The following is a 24,155-nucleotide window of genomic DNA, read 5'->3' on the forward strand; positions in this document are numbered from 1 at the left end:
TTTGATTCAACTTCGCAAAAAAGGTAAACTGGTTTGATTCACGTCCGATCTGATCGCGTTTTTCGGATGGCTGGACTTTGCAGGAAAATCGGGGGAAAAAAGAGAACAGTCCGACTTTTGGGGCAACTGCAAAGTGCAACTGCAGTCGAGGGCCAACGGGGCGTATGAATAATAAAACATTCGCTCGCAGCAACGACGGTTTGCAGAGGGTTAAGGTTCGCAGCCAAACAATGTAAATGACCAATGTGGGAATTTCGAATGTGGGTGACAAGCTGGCCGCGTTTTGTTAACCTCCAATCGCGAGTGGCTTCCCAACTGCCCCCTTTTTTGGCCAGAGGCGTTTGCAGGTGGCACGCACATTGGGCAACACGGACACGTTCCACATATTCCACCAATAAAACCGGGCCACAAAAAATGGCCAAAAGAACGAAAGAAACAAATTGCTGATGAAAATACGCAGGAAAAACGGGAAAAGCGAAGCAGACAGCCACTGTGTAAATATAATATGAATAATTTTGTTAGTCGTGCCCCCTTTTTTTTTTCATATTTTTTTGTTTTTTTGTTTTTTGAAGCCGGAACAAGTGACCCACGAAGATGCCACAGGATAAAACGGTTTGAGAAAAAAAACTAAATGAAAGTGCTGACCAAGCCGCATGTGTGTGCTTTTTCGTATTCCAGAAGGCTCCTCAGTTTGCGTACGCATATAAAGCCAAGGAAAAATAAATGGTTATATTTAAATTCAAGCACAGAGCTTAATTAAAATATTCGCTAAAGGAAGGAATTTTTCCAGTTATCTTTTAGGATGCCACAGCCAAATGAAAATGTTTCCATCTTGGCTTTAAGTTGATAACAAAACAAAAATGAGCACAGATGTTAATTTTTTGTTATAAGCAAACGGTGCAACGAATTTATTCATTTCCAGTGAACGCATGGATTGCTGAATAACCATTTTTCCGATGGGTTTACCCACATTTCCAGTGCCCCACTGCACTTGCCTGCATTTCGTGTGGAATTTGGGGCATCCTGTTTGATATATTCCCGGTGATATGACCAATTACATGGCCATCAAATGCAAACGAATGCAATCATTCACTAACTGACACCCTGTGCCAGTTGCCCCACATTCCACGCCATTTTCCCTTTCCAGGCTTCTCCCTCCGCCAGTCATCGTCATATCCTTGCTGCTCCTGTCAGGGGCGTAAACGCTGCGTCCGAAGCTTAAATGGCAATATTTTTGCCAAGTGTCAGGCGATGCCCATCAACTAGCCCACACCCACACACACACCGCCAATACATCCACCCATTTGGAAATACCGAATTTCATTCGTTTTGTAGGTGTTGCAACCTGATGAATTGAGCGTAGAGCACGTGCATGATCCCCATCATCATTTTTTATAGCCATGCGTCAAAAAAAGAACAGGAATTACCAGTAGCCCCCGGCACCCTAGCCTTTAATACCATCTGGCAATGGCAATGTGTCAAAACGAATCGGGACTTCCCTACGATGGCCAAATGCCGGAAAAGCAAAAACGATCCAAAGTAGCTGGAGTTGCGGGGGCAGATCGGATTTCGGTGCAAGGAACTTTGAAAAGCGGCGGAAAGCGGTAGCAGGAAGTAGGAAATGTCGCCGACACGCACACTCGAAACGGAAAACGGGAAACGGGAAAATGGGAAAACTGGAGTAGAGGGCACTGCTAACGCATTTCTAACGAGCATAGCCACAGCAACAGCTCTTTCATTGGCATATGCGCTTTTGGAAGCCCATAATATATTTGCTTATTTCCATTTGGCAGGTGGTAACTAAAACTACAAACGTTTACAAGTAACATGAGAAGTAGGTGCTTTTAAACATATTTTCCGTCTTTTATTTTTGGCAGCAAAAGTATTTCAGCCCACAGCAAGGGTATTCGAAATCCGCTGAAATGCGCTGGTCCTTGGCTTTATAGAAATTGGTGGCAGTTGGCCACGCCCTGTTTGTTTCGCCCCTGCAGAAACCCCAAGTGTTTCTCCGTGTGTGCGAGTTTGGCATCATTGACACGCGAGGAGCATGAAACATTTTTGGCATTTATGTGAGCTAACCTAACCTTTGGCCCACCTCCACTTTCGTTTTCACGTTTCCAGCTTACTTGGCTGGAAGGCAAACGAAAGCTGATTACTTAGGCACAATGGATTGCCATAGCAGCCACATAGGACGAAGCACCGCAAATGGGTTACAAAAATTAATGCTTAAGAAGTGGGAGTCTTTCTAAGGAATTCCTGAATTAGAGCCTTCAGCTTCCCGTTAAAATATCTCGTATATAATGCACAGTTTGCGGAATTAGCTGTATTATCCTTGCAGTTTACAAAAAGTTCTACTCATTTGTACTTTTGCTTGAAAGCTATATTGGTTGCAAAAATATTGGCGAAACTTTCTCTTCACTGTGCTTGCACTAAGCTCTGATATTTTCGAAGTTAGTTTTTAATGAGGTCCCTGGGGTCCGCATACTGGCTTCATTCTTTGGGATATGTGTAATAATCTCATTGCATCGACTTCAATACGAAAGCCAACTTTGCGAAAGGGCGGGTGCATGTGTTGTGTCGAAAGTTTTAAGTGCTCATTGGGGTTCGGACATATAAATAATGAAAAATATGTGCAAATTACACGAATCGTATATGATTCAAATACTTAGTTATGAAACCCATGGTTTGCAAGTTCTTTGAAAAAATACAGTATAATCAAAAGTTTTGCGAAACTGCAAGGCAAATTGATATAAAAACGTCATTTGCTCGCTAACATATATCCCCCTGATCCCATCTATACAAGCTGTGTGTGTTTCTAGTGTGTTCCATGCGAATGGCAACGTAATCAAGTCGAGTTGCTTTCGCTGACAAGATAACGCACACACACACACGCTGACGCACAAGCACAGTTCTGAAACGGAAACGGAAGTGCAGCCATTGACAGCGGCAACGTCAGCGACAGCACTAAAAAGATGGCGATGATGATGACGCGATATTTGTGCGTATGCGTGTGTGTGTGCTATAAATCTAATATCGCTTAATGTTGAAAGAAAGCTTTGCGTTGGAGCCCGCTTTTCCCCGGCTTTTCGTCGACTTTTCCCCCGATTTTTCCTCCTCCTCCCCTTTCCGTACACCCACACACACATGTCAATGTCAACACAGCACTAGGAGGGGAAAAACGAAGGAAAATCTCACTCAAAGAGCGTCGTTTTCGTGGGTGGCAGATTGGCAACGCTCGAATGGCAATAAATTGAAATACGCGACCATAAAATCACTTAATTGCGAATTCGTGTCTCTCCATCCCGTTTCCTCGCCCTCTGCCCATCTCTCTTTTACAAACGGGAAGCGGCCAATTCACGTGCCCCACATTCAAGGCGCCACTGCTACACTACAAAAAATATTTAGTACTTTTTGGAGACTAAACCGAAGGCAGTATCGTTCATTAATTCTATTACTCCATGATTATTTACATACTTTGAGAAATTAAGCTGTATGCGACCATTATTTTTGCCAGTGTTTTCAAGGATGTAATTGCATTGTGGCAGCAACTGCCAATGGCGAACGCATCCAGCTTTTCACTCGTCGCCTTTTCTGGTTTGGTGGTCAGGAGTTCAGCTAAGTTTCCGGGCTGTGGGGGGTCATTTACTGGCAGCTCTCTCACTTTCACTGCCATCCGCTGCTGCCGTTACGGTTACTTGATGATTATGGCAAATTGATTTGTTTGCCGCGCACTTTGTGGCTTTTAAATGACGCCACACACGCACACAACCACAACTCACGAACAGGTACAAGCGGAAGGCAAATGAGCAATTGGCGGTTGGCAATCAAACGACAAAAGGGCGAGAGGATCGTCAAGATAAGATTGAGATTGGCTAGGTGGCAAATGCCAACAGCGACAAGAACTGGTATTTGATTGAATTGGCGCTATAAAAATCCAAGAAGTGCGTCCTAGTTAAACATAACTACAGTAAATTGGCAAAGGAAGAAAGATGCCGTGGAATACTCGTACACTGAGAATCTGCCAACATTTTATGGAACCCATTTCGTTTTATTTTCCATAGTAACCTATCATCATCTGCGTATGCGAGTATGTAATCCCTATTTTCGTGTAATTAAATGCTGCAACCATAATCTCCAATGCAAACAATGACTGGCTGCTACAGCACTTTAGGAATGTCCCAACTACTGGAAGTTTCTGCTGACATTGGTATAATACCGAGTACAGTAAAAAAAGCAAATGTGGGAAATGTAGTAATAACATTCAGACTCTGGGGGGATGGGGCACAATGTGTGAGTGTGCGAGCTTGAAAGCCGTAAAATGTAATGCGTCACAGGACTGAAGATTGAACTGCAAGCTACACTGACACAGATACAGATGCAGATACAGATACAGAAACAGATACAAGTGCAGATACAGATACAGCTACAGCCGCATACGAGCTCTCAAGTGCAGCTGGTAACAAATTTGCACAGAACTCGGAGGAGGAAAATGGGGGTGCTGCAAAAAGTTCGCGCTTTGATAAACAAATACAAATGGCGGAAGGTAAAGTCCGTAACCCGTCGCAGAAACCGACAATCTACTAACATGCGCTCCGTAACCCCCCCCTTTTTTACTACTTAGCGCCGCTCCTGCCCTCTTTGTGACATTTCCACCCTCGTGCCCCAAAAACCCCCACCCCCATTGCATTAAGCGTATGCAAAACCATCAACGTCATGGCCCAATCCTTATCTCTTTGCCTTCCCCGATCTCTGGCCAAAATGCAGGGCGAAAAACGAGTTGCTGGATATATATCAGACGTATCAGGAGCAAAGTATCTCAGTATCTGGCAGATGCGTTTGCAACAAAACTTCTGCACCGCGAAAAAGCGAGAAATAGCTCTTCAGCAGGCACCAACTACATTTTATTCAAAAAATTGCGTTTTTTCTGTATAACTTGGCCAAAATTGGTCTCACAACTAAAAGAATTGCCTTTTATTACTGCATATTAGCAATATTAACTATCTATCTTTTTTTGGCGAGCTTTGTAAGATTAATTTATTTTTTGTCAAATTTTCGTTTTTTTTTTTTTGTAAGGAAAACATCACAAAATTGGCAAAAAAGGCCAAAAAAATAATAATGTCAAATTTTATTTCAAAATAAATTGGGATTTAAATAACAAGTCCAACGAGGTATGCCATTCCATATTTGGACAATTATTTCGAAAGTTATCATGAAAATACTGATTACTCTTTATGCCAAAAATCAAAGAAACGATTTTTGCCAAAATTTCTATCAGACATTTGTCAAAAGTGGTCAGACAATTTAAAAAATTGCATTTTGTACTCCCAATTATCACATTTTTATCACTAATTTATCGCTTTTTCACGGACGTTGTAAAATTACTTTTTGGGCCAATTTTCGCATGTTAATCAAATTTTCGAAAAATTAAAAAAAGAATACCAATCGATTGAGAATGCAATCACGAGGTCATCAAGGTATCTTATTTCATTTTCAGGGCTTTATTCCTAGGTTTTTGGCCCTTTTATTCATCACTTAGCATGGGAGCCTGGAAAACCTTTCAGTTTTTCTCTCTGTGCACCGACTGGCTTACTGGTAACTGGCAACTGGCAAATGGTTACTGGCAACTGGTTACTGCCACAGTTGCTTGGCTTACTGGGCACGCAGCGAACGACAAATGTAACTGTCACTTTATGCGCAGCCATTCATGTGTGGAAGTGGGTGGTGCATGGGTGGTGCATGGGTGGTGCACGGGTGGTGCACGGGTGGTGCATGGGTGGTGCGGTTGGGATGCAAATTGTATCCGGATGTCACAACTTCTTGGGCCACACATACGCCAGCATTGGGAAGACGTTTTTATTGCGTTATTCATATTTCATTTGCACCGGACCGAGGAGCGCAAGGAGCTGAAGAAGCTGAAGAAGCTACAGAAGCTAAGAAGACCACAAGTCCTTGGAAGTGGAACGCTGCATCCTAAGTGCGGCGTTTAGTGGCTAATAAATCCATCCCCATTTCTGCTAGGTTTCCTTGAGCAGCCACAAATCGCACAAATAATGTTAAACATACAATTGCAGAATTTATGACACACTATTATCATTTCTGAGTGGCGAGCGAACTTGTGGATGGCATTATGAAATGCATATTTCATTAGTGCTGTTGCACTATATTTTGTTGTCTTGATCATTTACTTATTGAATAAGTTCGAATACAAAGAAAACGTTAAGCTATAAACTTTATTCATTAAAATACGCCTCAAGTGCAACGTTCCATTGGCTTTCGCTGATCGGCAGCACTCGCTGCAAAGGATTTACACACATATATATATATTTATAGAGTCTCAAAAATGGGCGAACCACTTAGCTGTAACTGGAAACTGCAAGCTGACCAATGACCCCCAGAGCAGCCGGAAAGCGGCAATCTCTCGCACCAGCCAACTGCCAGCAGCCACACCGACCTCAGACCATTCGAAAGTGCCGACTATCACCCGCAAGGACCCAGCCAACCCGCCTTCCGGCATCAATGTAACATCGGATCCTGGCTGGCCCACTAGCATTGACACGGACACCTTGATGCGGTGGTGGTGCTGCTGATGCTGCTGCTGCTGATGCTGCTGCAGGACCTGCGGGCGTTTGGGCTTTGGTGGTCGGTGGCAAGCGGAGAGTGGAAAGTGGAGAGTGGAAAGTGTGAGTGGCGTGCTTATGAGTTCATGAAATGCTCTTTGAATATGCATGAGGCCCTAAGGAGCGTTGAGTGCTGCTCCGCCGGCATCTCACCAGCTCCTCCACCAGCGCAAAGCTGCGCTCCGCCTCGGTGCCAGAATTTGGCCTGCTTTGGCCTGGCGGTGATTTTGGCCACGGCCCGCGGATGTAGGCAACACTTTTTTGCACTCCACGTCGGCGGCACTGAGAGAAACAAGTGAGTCTTCAGGAGAGTCAGTTCTTAGGGGTGAGCGCGTGGAGTCATTTACATTTTAAACACAACTATCTGACAGTAAGTACTATATTGTCATTCAATGCATGCTTTATATTTCGATACTTTGGCTTTACTGTTTGTCATAATTGATGCACAATTTCTCCATGTGCTGGCATGGTTACACCCTCGTCGCTCGTCCGGCAAACGAAATGAGTTGAAATTAAATTAAAGTGGTAAACTTGGCCAGGGGAAATTATGGAATATATTTAAGCCAACTGTTGGCTGGGGGAGCTAACCGAAAACCAAGAAATTCACTTTGCACGCAAGTTGCTCACTTAGAATGGTAAAAACTTCGCAATGAGCTACAAATCCGTATGATACTATCGTGCACTATATAGAGTAATCCCCGAATTCGGCGCTGAGTTGTTAAGCCAAACTTTGGAAAACTTTGAATTCATTCACTTGCCTTTGGCTGTCATTTTTATGGCAGATGCGAGTGCAGCCGAAGTGAAGTCATCAAATTATGCAAAGGTTAATGCAACAAAAGGCAGCTGGGACAGTTGGAGCAGGTGGAGGAGCAGGTGGAGCAGGTGGAGCATCGGAGCCACCGCCAGCGATTCCCTAACGGATTACTCGAACATATATTTACACATATGCACAACAGATATGAAATATGCATGACCCACCAGTGGAATATGGAGGAAAAGTTGAGACACTCACAGGAAAGTGCAGTGCGTTTCACAATGGCAATGCAGCTATAGCCGTTGTATTCCTATTTAAAACTTAACTGTTGTTAAGCAAAATAAGCAAATAATTCAAAACATGTGATATGCTGGGACTTGAGGCACTGAAAACCAAGTTTATTTTGCATTTTTGAATTTGTTCTTTGCTTGTTTATCCGCCTGCAACTCGGTTTACAATTTCACTGCTGGCGGCATGTAAAAAACACTTGTTGTATCTGCCGAATTTATAGTCCCGTAACGCACTGTACACTCCGTTCTGGGATTGTCTACCGTAAAGCTTTCTCAAATGTCGCTGGAAAGCAAATTGCATAAAATCAGCCTAGGAGCAGGCAAAATGCAATTTTTATTCTCCTTTGTGGGCGGCTGAGTATGTGTGTGTGTGTGTGTTTGGGCTAAAGAGGGAATTGCGAACGGCGAAAAAAGTAAGTAAATAAATAACCGAGAAGGAAACTCAAACTTGAAGATAAATGCAATTTTCAGCTGCAGCAGGAAGGACAACGGCGGCCAAAAAACTAAAAAAAAATGGGAAAATGGAGTACAAATGATGGGAGAAAAAAAAGAAAGCTCTGTCATTTCCGCCAAAGTCAGTTGCGTTCCTTCTTATTCGCATCGTTTTGCAGGTTTCCTATTTTGGCCCGTTTTATATAAAAAAAATTTTTTTTTTTTCGTTCCTTGCGGTTTGTTGTCATACTTTCCTGCCCTGCCTGGCGAAAATTCTTTTTGTCGCAGCTTAAAAATATTCAAGTGTCCTCCGCCTCATCCTGGCCATTTTTTACCGCCCCCAGGCTCATTTGGCAAACTGGCCAAACATTAATGCTGGTCGTGGGAAAGTGAGGAACAGTAAGGAAAAGTGCAGAAAAGTGCCGGGGCGAAACAGAAACAGAAACTGAAACAGCAACTGCAACTGCAACTGAAATAGCGACAACAACTTCATTTATCAAAACACTCGCTGTCGTCCATAGCCACCACCCACCACCCAAACTCACCCATTACTCAGCACCACCCACTGACCTTTCGAGTCAAAGAGCCAACTAGCCTAATTCCTGGCCGAATGGCACTTGGTCAGTGCCACGCCCACTTCTTACACACAGGCAGTGGACGCTATCTAGGCACTTGAAATGCAGACCCAGTAAATAAGATACAATAATAAATAAATAAAAGATACACATTTAAAAATGCACCAAGTAGCGTGCTGAATTTTGGTGCGATTTTTAGTTTGTTTACACTTTCAATTTGAGTTAATTGTGACATTTATTTTTAGATGCGTAATCTGGCTAGGATCATCAAATCGAGAAATCCACATCGCATTCGCATTTGCTTTCGTACCCTTCTATTTATTTGCCATCATAATCGATTGATGTAAATCGACTGACATCACATCCATGCCAGTCCCAATTAACTTTGTGTCAAATCAAACGATTGTGGGCCCAAAATGATGCGCATTGTTTGTCGGCGGTAATCAGTCTTTGTAGGATTCTGTAGGATCCCTAATCCAATCTCAATGGGTGCACAACCATCTCTGCCGTCCGTCGTGTGCTGCCCATCAACTTTGTTGGCCCGAATGGGGTTAAGGCCTGGGACATCAATCACGGGCATTATCTATTAAATGAGCATTTCGTACCCACGCAGCCAGCAACCCGCTACCCGAAAATCTCCAATCAAAAATTTGTCAACACATTTGGATTGCAACCATTTTCCCATTTCCCACCCCTTTTGCATTCTCATTTGTGTAATTACATTTGGCGCATTTCGCAAAACAACAATTAGCGCCGCATTCGCGGACGCGATTCGTTTACAGAATGCCATCAAAAACTTTTGTGCTGCCAAGCAGTGAAGGAAACACCATCAATCATGCATTTGAAAAGTTTATTAAGGCCCCCACCCACACACCCACACCCACACACACACACACACACTGGTGATGGGTTCGAGGTGCCGAGGTTACGGGCTTCTGGTTTCTGTTCTCCGTTTTCTGGCTGGCTGATGCCTGGTAGCAAAGGGCAAATGTACTTAAGAGCTGAAAACTTTTCAATGGCTTTTTGCAGAACCAGAGGAATCAGGGCTACAAGTCCAAAGTTGCACCAGAGATGTGCAATGCGATCGATAAGGTTACAAGTTTCTATGGCATCAGTCTTATCACTTGCCAGTCAATCCTGGTTTTTTGGTCAAGAACCATAGTTTACCCAAGCAAAAGCCTATCAAATTCCGTAGGCATTGAGAATCCTATAAAGTTTGCAGCGAATCCGCTTACCGCTTCAAAATGAATGTCAAAAATGTATTTAAACTGTCTAAATGCTACAATTCAATTCTTAGCTCTGCCCAATATAAAACTTTTCATTCACTGCATTAGCTAACGTATTATTTATCGATTTTTGAAAACTTTACGTTTGCCAGCAGCAAAAGGAGAGCTGAAAGTCGACCAATATCGCCGAGTATGAATTAATCATGAGCCGCGGCCATAATCTCTGGAAACTTTCCTGAGCCTCTTACCTTTGTCACAGTGGCTTTTCCACGATTTCCCGAAAGTCAATTTACATTTTGACCGTGAAACTGTGATCGCATTTGAATGAGACAAGTAGGCAAGTCGGAAATTTCTCCAGCGGAATGCAAATAGAGCTGTTCCCTTCCTTGAATGCATTTTCCCAGCCACTTCGCTTGACTTACAGCCCGAAAATGCAGTCGGCAATAATTTTGCCAGCACTTTCACTCAGAGCCGACCCACTAATACCCCGAACTCCGAACCCCAAGGCGACCCGCTAATCTCTACCGATATTCTCGCAATATAAGTACGTGGGTGTTCATCAATTTTCAATAACAATGGGGGAGCCAAAGGGAAAATGCACAAGGAGGAGAATCCAGACAATGGCAGCACGTGGCGAATTTACGATGCAAAATCTGCACAGAGAGCTGGCAAATAAAAAGAAAAAAAGAAATGAAAAGAGAAGAGAAGAGAAGAAAGAAAAGGAAAATGGAAAAGTCCCGAGTCCGCTGGCCTCAAGCAATTTCAATAAATCGCAAATGATATAAAGCGATTGCAGGGGAAGATGTGGCGGAAGGGATGGGTAATGCAATACTTTCAGTCAATAGAACGAGCGATAAACAAAGGATAAACGAGCGGAGAATAGAGTCCGATAATCGTCAACTGTTAAGCAAGCGTTTCAGCTTACCTGCAATCGGAGATTTGTTTATCGATAAAATTTAAGTTCCTACAGAAGAAATTGCAGTGTTATTTCACATATTTAGAATGCATTTAAACTGTGCTTTATAGCAAATTGGTGTTGGTGAATGAGTGCAATTGCCTCATAATTTATGAACTGCCATTTACAAGCCGATCAGTATCGTTTGGCTGATCTGGTATGAAAAAGATTTATATCCCTGGATACTGGGCAAAACTGGAGCACAGGTGTGCAGGTGCGAAACGAAGTTTTCACTGTTTGTACATATGTACATCCTGTATGCGGTGCATACGTACATCCTCTGCTCCTTTACTCCGTCGAAGCTGAATGGACGCCCATTGTGGCAAGCAACCAAACACATTGACCGACCGCAGGATGCCGCAGGCTTCCAAGCGTCTGTATCTTCCCAGACTCCACTTGAGCGTGTGCACTGAGAAAATGGCACTGTACTACTGAGAAAAACCAAAGATTCTTTAAATTATGCGGAACTTTACATATATTGTACTAAGTAAGTCTTACGAAAACATTTTGGTCATTTTCCTTAAACGCGTAGTGCTTTATTTGACTCCCATTCGTATTAATTTCTCGCAGTGCGTGGTGCATGCGTCTGTGCCACATTTTGTGTGCGTTAAGTCGCGCGTAGACGACGAGAACGACATTGCCATGGTGCGGTCATGAATCATGCCAAAAAATTGCAGTCACCGTCGAGGCGAGGATGGTGACCCAAATTCACGCTCCCAATTTCACTCCCACTCCCACATCCACTCCTGCTCCCACTCCCGCATCACCATCTCATCTGGGAGCAAGTGCAACGATTCTGGGATTCTCGGATTGCGAGCCGTTGTGGCACGTCGATTGGGGTGGCCAGATATGGTACTGGGAAACTGGATGTTGGTCGCCAACCACTTGAGGCAACCCAATGGCCCAGCATCCCAGCAACCCAGCAACCCAGACGTTGAACGTGGGACAAACGATGGACGCGGTGGCCATGGAGACGACGCTCCTGTTTCCACTTTCCACTTCCACTTTTTCCGACGCTGCTGCAGTGAATTTGCCGCACTGGCTCAGCAAAAAGTGGGCGTTCTGCAGCTCACTCACTTACTGGGCGCACTGGGAGAAATAGCTCAGCTGTTTGGTGCATTCAAAATGTAAAACGAACTTGTAATCATATATAGATTATATTCAGGCATATATTCAGCAGATTAATCGCAATACAGTCCTGTAACAACTTGGATAAAACCTAAGCCCCGTCTTCTTTTCTCTCAGTGCAGAGTGACTCGAGCAGGGCGACGACACGCCCCATTTTTGCAAGTGCCATCGTCGCTGTGGTTGTTGCTGTTGTTGTTGTTGTTGGCGTCAACGTTGTCGGTGGCACTTCACTTTTCTATATTAGCGCCACGTAAGTGCAGCCGCAGGGGCGTGGCAATTGCATTAGCGAAGGACACGAAGGACACCGGGGGGTGGTGCGGTGCGTTGCGGGGGCGAGCGAAAGGATAATGGGCGTTGGAGGACATTAGTATCGCAGTAGATAAAGTGGTTGCAAGTGAAAAATTATACGAAGCTTTGCTGATAAGCGTCGCACAATGGTAATATTTCAATACACTTTGGAATTTCGAAAATATTTCACATAATATTATTGGTAGATGGATGTTCCAATTTGTGTTCACTATTGCAATCTGCCAACTAATTGACTTATAAACTTCAGTATGACGGGAACTTTACAAATATGCATTTAAATGGTTTATTGCCTCTTAAAGTGCAGCAATGAAATTGCACTGCTCATACAGTACTTTTTGCAATAAATTGAAGTCATTTCTTTTGACGCCACATCTTGTGTATAAAATCCCAATGGTCGCAAATAAACTCAAAGTGCAATTTATTGTACATCATTTGCGAAATTCTTTATAAAAACATGCAATGAATTTATCAACCCAATGAAGTGTACCGTTCGAGGGCAGTGCAAGCGCACACACACACACACACACGCACACAGCCATTTTATGTGTGTGTAATATATGCCGCAAAGTTATAGTTTGCCCTTTGACCCGTCGTTTGAAATAAGTAGTCGTGGAATAAGTTGCGGCTGGCGGGCAGTGGACGCTGTGGAAATGGGCTTGATGTCGTCTGTCGTTTGATGCTGGGAAAAAAGAGGGCGTTAGATGCACTCTCTTGGCCGAAGTTCTCCTGCACTGAGAGAAAATCGCAGGTAAAGTGTAAAGTAAATCATTTTAAGCTATGAGCATGAGATAATGCCAAAATCGGTATTTATTTTAATTACACTATATATATTATAATTTATATATATAATATATTATGTAATTATATTTTTATGTCTATAAGAAAGTCTTTTTTGAAAGTATAGTAGATTTTTGTTGTTTTCAATAATTCCTAGAATCTTTTCCCTTTTTGAATCTATATTTTCGCTTGATGCTTTTATTTCACTTCTTCAAATTGATAGTTTTCGGTGTACGCGTGAGTGCAGCAGTGTGCGTGCGCCTGTGTGTTTGTGTGTATGGCTGTTTAATGGCCACAAAGCGGAAACTGGAGCGTGGCTGGTTCTTCGTCTTCGGCTGATGCAGCTGCATTAGCAGCCATTTGCAACAGCCATTGATGGCGGTGCATATGTGTTTGTTGCTCGTCCCTCTCTCTTTCTTCCTCTCCCTCTCCCTCTCCCTCTCCCTCTCCCTCTCCCTCTGTCGCTGTCTCTGTCTGTGGCTCTCTCTCCGTCTCTATCTATCATTGGGCGTGCTTTACTGCCATTTATATTTATGTTTGCCCAATGCCGTTGGCCCCCGAAAAATGATGACATGAAAAATTGTGTTGCCCGCTTTTGGGCACTGCTCTCTGATTCCGTTTCGCTTGGGTTTGCGTTGAGTTCTTCGTGGGCTCTTTGGCGGTTCCGGGGATCCCCACACCAAAAAAAAAAAAGAAACTTCACGGATACGGCCCTAAGGCCAGCCAGCAGACAACCAGGAAGCTTTTCGAGCGCAATTTATGGCTTTTTAAATCGAAAGAAATTCAATGCTTGTTTAAGAAGAATGAACGAAGAAAGCCAGCGAATGGGAGTGTGTGCCCCAAAACAAATTTCGAGATTTATGTTTACCCTCGCAGTATTTATTTTCTACTTTTTTTCTACTATTATTTCATCTATTATTTTATTCGGTTTGTTTGCTCTTGTGTTTCGACAAGAATGTTGCCCTAATTATCCCACAGATAATTTGAAAGCTATTAATAAGTATAGGAAATATAACGAAAATATATCGAAAATATAACGAATAATGTTGATAATCAGTCGCAACGCTTTTTCACCTCCTCTTATTTCAATTTTAAACTCTTCTATTTGCAAAAGCAGCGAAAACGACAAATTGCATTTTTCCAAAGCATTCCAAAGCTGGAACTGCGAATAAAGCGAATGAATGGTGATTAATGCGTGTTCGATTTATTTTATTTAACAAATAGTTGTCGCACAGCACATATGTTTCTGTCAAGGATCCCAGTGGTGCTTGAAAATACTACCAAATTGCTGTGGCAAAAGGGGAAAAAAGCGAGAAACCGAACGATTTCTTTGTGATAGCTTTCGATTTCGATTTCAGCCAAGGAGTGAAAGTGAATACAGTGAATACAGTGCATACAGTGAACACAGCGACTAGTGGGCTGGGCCATTAAATGCTGGCTGGCCTTGGTTACATGTCGCGACGCGATGCGCATGCAAAATGGAAAATCAAATCGGAAGAACACGCACAAAAGGCGTTGGCCGATGGGTGGGAAAAATACAACAAAAAATGCACACACAAAAAAGGAGAAAAAAATAGTTGGAAAAATCCAAGAACGTGGGAAAAAAGGCAGGCTCAGTTCGCAATCAATGCGTTGTTGGCCACGGAGAAGAAAAAGTGGGGGAGGCTGCTTTGATTGTGGGCGTGGCTGCCTTGTGCCAGTTTCGGCTATGCAGCCACACACACAAACACACACACAATCAAGCATGCACGCAGACACTCAAACACACTGATACAGATGCAGGGCCACACATACAGATACAATGCTGCGGCCTCATTTTGCAGACGCCAAATAGAACTTAAACCGAAACTGAATCTGAAAACTGAAAACTGAGACGGGATACCCGAAGGCAGCGGTAAAAAAAACCTCGGCCGGACCATTGTCCTTCGTCCTTTTTCGGCTGCATTAGCCAACTCATCCTGTTACGCTCTCGCCACTTTCCATTTCAAGCCAACTAAACGTCTGCTGCTTTCCACTCAACTCTCGCTACTTTCAAAAAATTCGACTCGATCTCCGATAAATATGGAAAAATTATTCCAAAACTTGACTTATGTGGATATTGAGTTATGTTCCTGGTAAAGGGTAAGCTTCGGCAGAAAACAGGCGATATTCTGTTAACAACTTTGATCAGGTTCTGATAAATGTATTCCTCATTAATCCCAATTCACAATCTTTTATATCAAGTGATATTTATTATACCCGGTATACTAGATTCGTTGAAAAGTATGTAACAGGCAGAAGGAAACGTTTCCGACTTTTGATTTTGTAGAAATTCAAAAAGACTAAAAAATGTCCCAAGGCTGAAGTTCTAAACTCCATAACTCAACTTATCTTAATCGGATTTTAAGGTGGCATACCTCTCAATGTTTCTGGCGCAATTCTCTAAAAATCTGCATTCAAATTTAAAAATTTATTTATTTTCGATCTGGCCATGTCCGTCCGTTCAAAAATTGGTAAGTCTTTTCCATTTTATTTTTTTTTTTCCAATTTCTACCGATATTCCGGAAAAGTGTTGAAATTTCTCGTTTTGCACTTCCACTAGCTGAGTAACGGGTATCTGATAGTCGTGGAACTCGACTAGAGCATTCTATCTTGTTTTTATTTTTGTTTCACTTGTTATTCCTTAGTGCCGTCAGTGTGTGTTTTTGTTTCTTTTGCCGGCGATTGCCAAAATCCAAATTAAGCTTTGGCAATAAAGCCTGGCATAGACAATAACAGCTAACCTCGGTGCTGGAAAGCCTCTGCAGGATCCTCATCATCCCAGGATTTCATTCCTGGCCACCGATTTTCCTGCTGTCCCACTTCCACGATACACACAGAAAAAGGGCTACGTTCGTGACTTAATAGATTTTACCGATGTGAGTGTTGTATCTTTGAAATACATTTATTTAATGAAACCAAAATACTCTTATTGAAAGCATAACTCCATGCAAATCCCTGCGTCTATTCATTTTGTATATATCCAAAAAGAGAATTTCATTAACTACAACTGATACTCAAGAGAAGTGTTTTCTGAGTGTAGGCTGGCCCTGTCCTCCCAGTTCCGCCCCAATAACTAACTCAAAGCACTCGAGCGCCTCAATGGACACACGGATACGCAGAATGGGACGGGAGGATTCCAGGAGGGGATTCCAAGGGGGGGTGGGGAGGCATTCTAGGGGAACCAAAGCCGGCGGAACTTGGAGAATGTTTTGAGTGTCGAGAGGATGTCGGGCGAATGTCATGCGATTGTTTTGTGTTGTGTTGCGAGTCCTTGCCGTCGACGGGCTTTGTTTGAATGGCACTCGAATGGAGGGGCGGGGATTCGGGTTCGGATTCAGATTCGGATTCTGGGTTGGGGTTGGGGTTGAGGTTGAGGTTGGGGTTGGGGCGACTATATATGAGTGGGTAGGCTAAACAAGATTGGGTCGAGGCTAATAAATACGAGCCACTTACTTGATATAAATGAAAGCACAAGAATCATATCTATGGTCACTTGAAACCACTTCATCTCATTTCCCTCTGCACGCTGTTTTTGCCTGTGCTGCGGTGGTGGATCTGCCCCGTCTCTCTCTCTCTCTCTTTCTATATATATAAATATATATATAATCCTCTGCTCTGGCGGTTCCAATATTTCCAATTTGATAGTTCCAAGATCGTTATTTATATATTTATATGTTTATTTCTAGTTTTTTAGGCGCAGGCGCAGCTGTCGCGGAAAAAGTTAACTTTTTCTTCATGGATTGTGGATTTCTGGTAGTTCTGGGATTGTTGTTGTGCGTTTTATGCATCTCAGTTGCAGTTTTAATTCGCAGTGTAATCGAATTGGCAGCATTTATTTACATCGATTATTATTATGGGTGTCGCTTCCATGCTCCTCGATTTCATAGTAAATATAACATATTTCTCAATATATTACAATCAATAATATATGTATGTATCTATATATTTATATCTATTAATGTACGGTCGTTTTTGGCTTACAAGGTATATAAATATATTTGTAAATATACTTGTTTCTTGGCAGTTTTCGATTAAAATTCTTCAAATGTGTGTGTTCTTCAATTTGGTGGCGTTCTTCCGGTTTTGCCTTTGTTTTGCTCTTTGTTGTCCTCGTTGTCCTTTTGCTTCACATCGTCTCATTCCTGCGCTTCCTCCTCCATCCGTGCTTTCTTATTCCGCGAAGAGTGGAAGGGGAGAGGGATAGACACAGGGCGAGTCCTGGAAGAAAGGACACATTTAATTAGTGCTTTCATTAGAAACAAAAAATTCCTTTCATTTCGCGGGGGAAATGTATGTGTGAGCATTTTTTTAATTTTCACAAGGGGAATTTACCAATTTATCAAAACAGAACAGAAGACAACTCGGTTTCCCTAAAAGTAATAGTAATACTCCTTAAACTAAGATTAAATATCTAGGGGGATTAAACATTTTATAAGCTTTCTATTCTTTCAAACAAAATGAGACCTTCTCAAATGCTTAAAGAAAGGTGACATAAGAAAATTTGCTTGTGATTTATTAGGCGTAATCTTTCCTTTTTTCTACATTTTCTTGGCCAAACTCATCCGCTTTCTTTGGGAAGCACAATAAAGTTTTCAAGCCCAGCGGAAAATCTGAAATATATTTTCCCTTTCAGGACTATTCTTATTTTTCTGTTTATGCAAATTGATTTTAATTATAATTTTTCTGCTCAGACCGCTGACCCGAATTGGATTGTTTGATATATATGTATGTACATTTTAGAATGGTGAATTTTTTCTTGTTTTTGCGTCTTGGGCCGCAAACATTTTGTGAATTTTAATTGCTAATTTTGCCTAATTCATTTACCCCGGTTCCAAAGGTATCCCAAAGTTTTTGTTCTCGACAAGAGGCTCCTTTGGGTCTGTTAATTTAATTAATAACTCTGGAGGAAACTTGACGAGCGAGACTTGTCCCTTTTTTCCTCCTTTGTTGGGTTGGGATAATCTCGAAAGTCCTTTTGAGTAGCTGAGTGATTGCTAAACTGTGACTGACTTAAATCTAAAAGCATAACTAATATTTTAAATAAATTACTTAGCCCTAATGGTGTTGCGTAAAACATTTTACACATTTAAGACGAAAAGCTTACTATAATCTTGCCCCCAACTCGTTATGTAAATCTAAATCACAATTATTGCCGAGAGAAATCGATAAATAGTCCTTGGAGGATATTGCTGTCACCTTTGAACTTGATTTATCAGCAAGAAGCAAAGTTGTCATGCGGTGCTTAAAATAAGTAAACATGACATGACAGTGAAGGCTTGCAGTGTGAAGTAATATTATTTGACATTATTTTCCATTTAGGATATTGGCTAAGAAAATTTCATGCTGAAATTGCTGGCAAGCGCATTTTCCTAATTTTATTCATGGAAAAATGTAATCCAAAGCTATGGCGAATTAAAAAGAAATAGCAGCATTTCAGTGCCCCTGAAAAGTTGCGACATTATTGCGCAATTCAATTAGGGCGACTTTAAGTCGCCACTTGAGTAAAATGAAGGGTGTATGGGGCTGGTGAGGGGTGGTGGGGCGCAAAAGTGGGCGACGTGGGAAAATTGTGAATGGGGGCGTGGAAAAATATGGTGCCAAGTGTGGGAGTGGCATGAATGAGCAATTCAGCGAGGGCGTGAAAAGGTTTTCGGAAGTAATTTAAGAAAATGTCATGAGAGTGTGCATGACCCTGCCACCCCCCACTCTCACCGCCCACCACCCACCACCCACTTTAGCATGCCGTGTGCTCACCTCATGCTGTCAAATATTTAACCCTCTTAATGCCCAAGTGACATATCTGTAATGTTGCAGAAAATTACGCATAACTTCAAAATATGATGTGAAAAAACATTTTTGCATTTTTAATGAGCCATATTATTATCTTATCGATACATACTTTCAGAAGATTTTTCGAATTCTTATAGAAATAATAAAATACATATAGCCGTTTAAAATCATAAAAATATTTATATGTATTCTACACACTTGAGCAAGTCTCTGTCAAAGTTTCCATGTTAATTCAGAGTAATGAATCGAATGAATCTTAATTAAAGGGTTAAGGGTCTCCTGCAGCGGCAGGTGGCGAATGGCAGATGGCAGGACATGGCAGGATAAAGCGATGCGATGCGATGCGATGCAAGGATGGCTCGAGGACGACACGTTTTTGATGCAACAAAAGATGCCAAGTGTCAATTTAAACAGCCGCACGAATGAAAGGGACAGCGACTTTCGGGGGCTGCCCGAAAAAATGCGCCAGGGGCATCATGCCATCGCAATCGCACTCGCACTCGCAGTCGCTGCTCGTCCTGCCACTTGAAGCTTGAAAAAGCCAACGTTGACAGCGTTTAAGACTTTCCCCATTGTCCTTGCCAGCGCCTTGATGGTTTGACAGGGCAAGGCAAAGCCGCCGTCGTCCTGTGCGTCCTTTTCGTCCTGCCAGGACCTGCCTGTCCTCGCCTGTTGTCTTTTCATATTAAATGCATGGCGAAATGTAAAAAAAATGTATATATACGAGAGGAACGACAGCACGACAAAAGCCAAAGGAGTGCATTATTATACATCGAATCTGTACATAGAATGGGCTTAAAAATAATTATATTTACATACCTATAGCAAAAGGGCTCTATTTCTTGTTGCTTTTCTTTTTTGTATCATTTCCCTTTTGTTTTACTTTCTTTCACTTATAGTCTTATAACACAAGCAACTGCTATTTACGTCTATTTAAGAAAACTACTTTTTAATCCGCATTGATTGACTGAAAACACTTAAAAGTGTCTGTTTCCCGTATGAAAATCTGCTTAAATAATTAAAATAATAAAAGCTGAATGCTGTTGAGGTGATTAAAATTAGAATACCCCCAACGAGGGTAAATGATGGGAGTTAAGTCAAAAAGCGCGAGAGAAATTCGATTTTTCGCCGTCAACATCCGTTTGTCTGCCCGCCCAATTTGCCCCGTCATCACGCGATAGTTGCCACTGCCACGGCCTTTGGCCGCCCAGAAGTCAACCCACCGCCCACCACCCACTTACCCAAAAAAAACCGAACCACCCCCACCACATTTGTCGCTCATTATGGGCGCTCATTAGGCGGCGCTAGCGGCATGTCAAGTCTGCGAAAAAATGAAATGCGATGGGAGGGGAGGGGAGGGGAAGGGAAGGGAAGAGATGAGAATGGGGTGAGCTGGTGCCCCTGGCCCCTGACCCTTAACCCCTAATCCTGCGGAGCCGCGAACTATGATAAAAGGGCGTAATAACTATATTATGCAGTCCGACTAATTTAATGCCTAGTTTATGGTTAATTTGTTAAGTCAAATTAATTATCCTGAGCCAAGGAATTGGTAAAACTGAACAGCTATATAAAAATTTAAATGTTACTTTTCAAAATTATTATTGGAGTCTGTTTGTAATTGTTCACATTTTTAAACAGCTTTGCAAGAACTCCAAAACTAGAATAATTAAATTTTAATAAATCTCTGCCTGTGGTAAACTTGTAATATTGAGCCCTGAAAATCCTTGAATTAAATGTGCGTACTTCGCTTTCAATTAAAATAGAATTTGCACAATTTTATGTCACATCCAGTTAGTCTCCGAAATCGTTCGCCACATAATTTCTTAATATTTCTGGCTTTTATAACATATACCATGTCAAAAGTCTGGAGTGGAATAACAAAGGCTAAGGCAACAATTTTATTCCCATCAACAGAAACATCATCATTATCATCTGGGCTACTCATTCGCATGCTCAGCAGCAGCTGCTTGTCTGTCCCATGCAACTGTCTCTTTCGCTTGGCTATGGCCATCTCTTTCGTCTTAGTATCCCCATCTCTCGCTGTCTGGCTGTTGCTGATTTAGCTATTATTACATGCATATTTCGTGTAATGAGTGCGATTAGCATTTTCAATGAAGTGGGGTTAACAATGTGCCTTGCATTTCTATTCGGTTCGCCCGCTCTCTCCCACTCTCTCCCAACTTTCACCCAGTGGCTCTCAAATGCTGCTGCTGCTGCTGCTGCCACCGAACTGACTGAGATCCCCGCCAGAAATCTATCTAATTCTCTCTCCCTTACGCTTTGGGTGCTTCAAATGATGCTGCGTCATCAACATAATCATCGGGCATCAACTTTTCAAATTGCGCGGCATTATTGGCCCGTCGGCACTGACATAAAGCTATATACTGGTTCGCCCCGATATCCAACGATATACGAGTATGGTATGGTATACATACATGTATATGGTCTGGTCACACATGCCCCCATGAACAGTCGCTGCATTTGATCAATTGCCAAGCATATTTATGAATTGACAACACTGGAGGAAATGGCTGATTGCAAAAGTTAATTACACTACAAAATATAATGCAAAAAGGTATTAAAACAAACAACGTATTTCAAAGTTTTGTGTTGTCTATAAGTACAACATAGTAATACTATTATGAATTGGCACCAATAATTTGAATTTGTTTTCAATTATATTTGCATTCGCTAAAGTTTAGATTTCATTCAATAGATTGATTCCTATAGTTGATATTTTGCTATTCGCCTAATGTTTTTACGGTGTAAATGTACGATTTGCAGTCGCATTTCAGCCATTTCAATCGCTCTCAGCCGCACACATTTCTGGGGCCCTTTTTTATGGCCACTTTCCTCGAACCACGTCCCCTTCTCCATATACAGACCCCCTCACCCCCCTCAGACCTCCACATGCCGTGAAACGCCCACCAGCTGAGCTTTGTCCTTGCGTTGGCATCTTTAATGTTGCCTACTTTTTTGCGCTCCGTTTTCCCTCCTTTTTTCGTTGTTTGTGGCTAGGATATATGTGCGCATATATATCTGCGGGTTAGGATCTGGTAACCCCAAAGCGCACCGCCCCCCGCCCCCTCCCCGCCACACGCTGCTAGATTTCGCTTTTAACTCATTGTCTACTTATGGCTGGGTGTCCTGTGCTCGCCTTGGGGTTTTCCCACCCACTCGAATGTCCTTGTCGCTGGTTTTGCATTTCGGTGGCCTGCAATTCGCACACTTACACTCGCAGGTGACAGTCGTCAACCTGCAGCATGCCCTTGCAGGTTTTTCTTTCCTATTTTTTTTGCTCATTGTTTTTGCGTTTCTAAAAAGAAGGGGCACAACTGGGTTTTCCCCAGGCCCCAATCCTTGCCCACCCACCACGCTCAAGTTCGCCTTCGCCTTGGCAGTTGATTTCTGTCACAGCTGCCGTCTGTGATTTGTGCTTCTTACCTCCACTTTCCATTGCCCATTTCCCATCTCCCATCTCGCATTTCGCCCTTTGTCTTTGCCTCGGCTGCCTACTTATTTTGGATTTTTCCTTTTGGCACTCGCCAAAGAGATTTATTGCTCATACGCACTGTGTGCCGAGACCATGTTTCATTTCTTTTGTATTTATAAGCTGTTTAAAGCGCTGCCAGCAGGCCTTCCAGACGGAAGGCGGCCTGCTCGAGTTCGAGTGACAAATTACGAGCTGGAGAATTGATTATCTTGTTCGAGATTATCCCAAGTGTCTATGTGACGGGTTATTGCCCCATTCGATGCGGTTCAGCTAAGCTGCCATGAATTATACGAGTTCATGGCATCATGTATGTGTTCAAAAAAAAAAAAAAAACAAAATCGAAGAAGGGGTTTTGGCATGGTGAGCACCAGTGAAGCACAAGGCAAAGTGACCTTCCTCATTTTTTTATGTGTATTTCAACCGCATTTGCCCATTTCTTGACATTTTCATTCATTTTCGGTTTCAATTTTGTTTTATTTCTTCCAAATAAATCTTACTTTTATGCCCTATCATTCAAGTAATCATTGAAGACTTTTAGCAACTTGAGGCTGGCATTAATGGCTTAATGCCACGGCCATTTGATACACACTTCAGGTAACCTTTTAACCCGCGTCTGGCCTCCTTAACCCTCCACAGACCGCGCTAGTTGGATTGCTAGCCATATTTTTTTCAATTTAATGCGCACTGCAATTTCTTCATCGTTTTCTGGTTGCCTTCTTTATTTTCCATTTTTTTTCCTTTTTTTGCCAAGGCTTGTTATGATGAGGCGCAGTTTTACTCGTTTCCGCTTGCACAGGATCCGTTCGCGTGGAACTTGTTATCGCTGCTATAAGGCCACCCCTGCCCCTTCAAAAAACGGGTGATGGCGGGGGCAAAGGCAGATCCTTGCACATTTTTGCAGCTCAAGTCCTGTGTTTCTCTTTTTATTGACAGAAAGTTGAAAGGAAGACGATGCAGCTTGTCCCAGCTTGTTTGCCTCATACACAAAATGAGACACTTGACCAAATGGTTGTCATGGCTATGGCCATGTTGTTGCACCCGTTGGTTTGATACCCTTTACAAGACATACATGTTCGACCAACGCACTCACAACGTTTTGGCCTTTAAAATATGTCTCCTCGATAATAATAACAATAATAATAGTAAACTATAGCAGATTCGAATACCAATTATTTGATTCAACCAAGTTCATTAATAACCAAATGTTGTGTATTAAAAAGATTTATCATCCAAAAGCAAAGACTATTGGCCCAATTACACAGCCTTGTGTAAAACATTGTCTAGAATGTAATTAGTAACTTGAGGTTTTCGAAAAGGAAGCATTTCATTCTCATATTGCCCCTGAGCTAAATGAATAAATCACAAATAAATTTTTGCAGGATATCCGCAGATTTGATGCTCGTTTTCCTGCTCCAATTGTTGGCTGAATGCTTTTGGCCCGGCCCTGGAGAGTTGTTGCCCTGAAAGGTTTGTTTTGTCATTAAAGTTGAGTTTTCACGTTGATGATTCTGTTTCAGCTGCTGTTTCAGTTGGCCAGGTGAAGTGGCCAGCGAGCTGTGGAGGATGCTCTAATTAAATTTGCCCGGCCGCTTCATTATGCCACTGCTGAGGACCACGCCCCCCGTTGCCGCCCCCGAAACCGCCTCTTCGCATGTTGACTGAAGCAAATAAATCAAGTTAAATAATTGCCACTCGTATTGTCAACGCATCTTTGCGGGTGTGGGTGTATGTGTGTGCCCGTGTGTGCCTGTGTGTGAGCATGTGTGGGTATGAGTGCGTGTCCTATCT

General features: G+C 42.5%; 1 protein-coding gene and 1 pseudogene across 5 annotated transcripts in view; both read right to left on the reverse strand.

The window, feature by feature from the left end:
- The window catches only part of LOC6550529 (acetylcholine receptor subunit alpha-like), an 85,649-nt gene that overhangs the window by 33,459 nt on the left and 28,035 nt on the right, over positions 1-24,155 (reverse strand). For all 5 annotated transcript variants that reach the window (XM_026981691.1, XM_026981692.1, XM_001977890.3 and 2 more), the window contains exon 3: positions 16,538-17,302. In XM_026981691.1, coding sequence (XP_026837492.1) covers positions 16,538-16,592 — 55 coding nt within the window. In that variant the 5' untranslated portion in view covers positions 16,593-17,302. The remainder of the gene's footprint in view (positions 1-16,537; positions 17,303-24,155) is intronic.
- LOC26526501 lies at positions 11,501-11,818 on the reverse strand (annotated as a pseudogene).

Source organism: Drosophila erecta, unplaced genomic scaffold (genome assembly GCF_003286155.1).
Source record: "Drosophila erecta strain 14021-0224.00,06,07 unplaced genomic scaffold, DereRS2 tig00000126-arrow-pilon, whole genome shotgun sequence".
NCBI classification, from domain to species: domain Eukaryota; kingdom Metazoa; phylum Arthropoda; class Insecta; order Diptera; family Drosophilidae; genus Drosophila; species Drosophila erecta.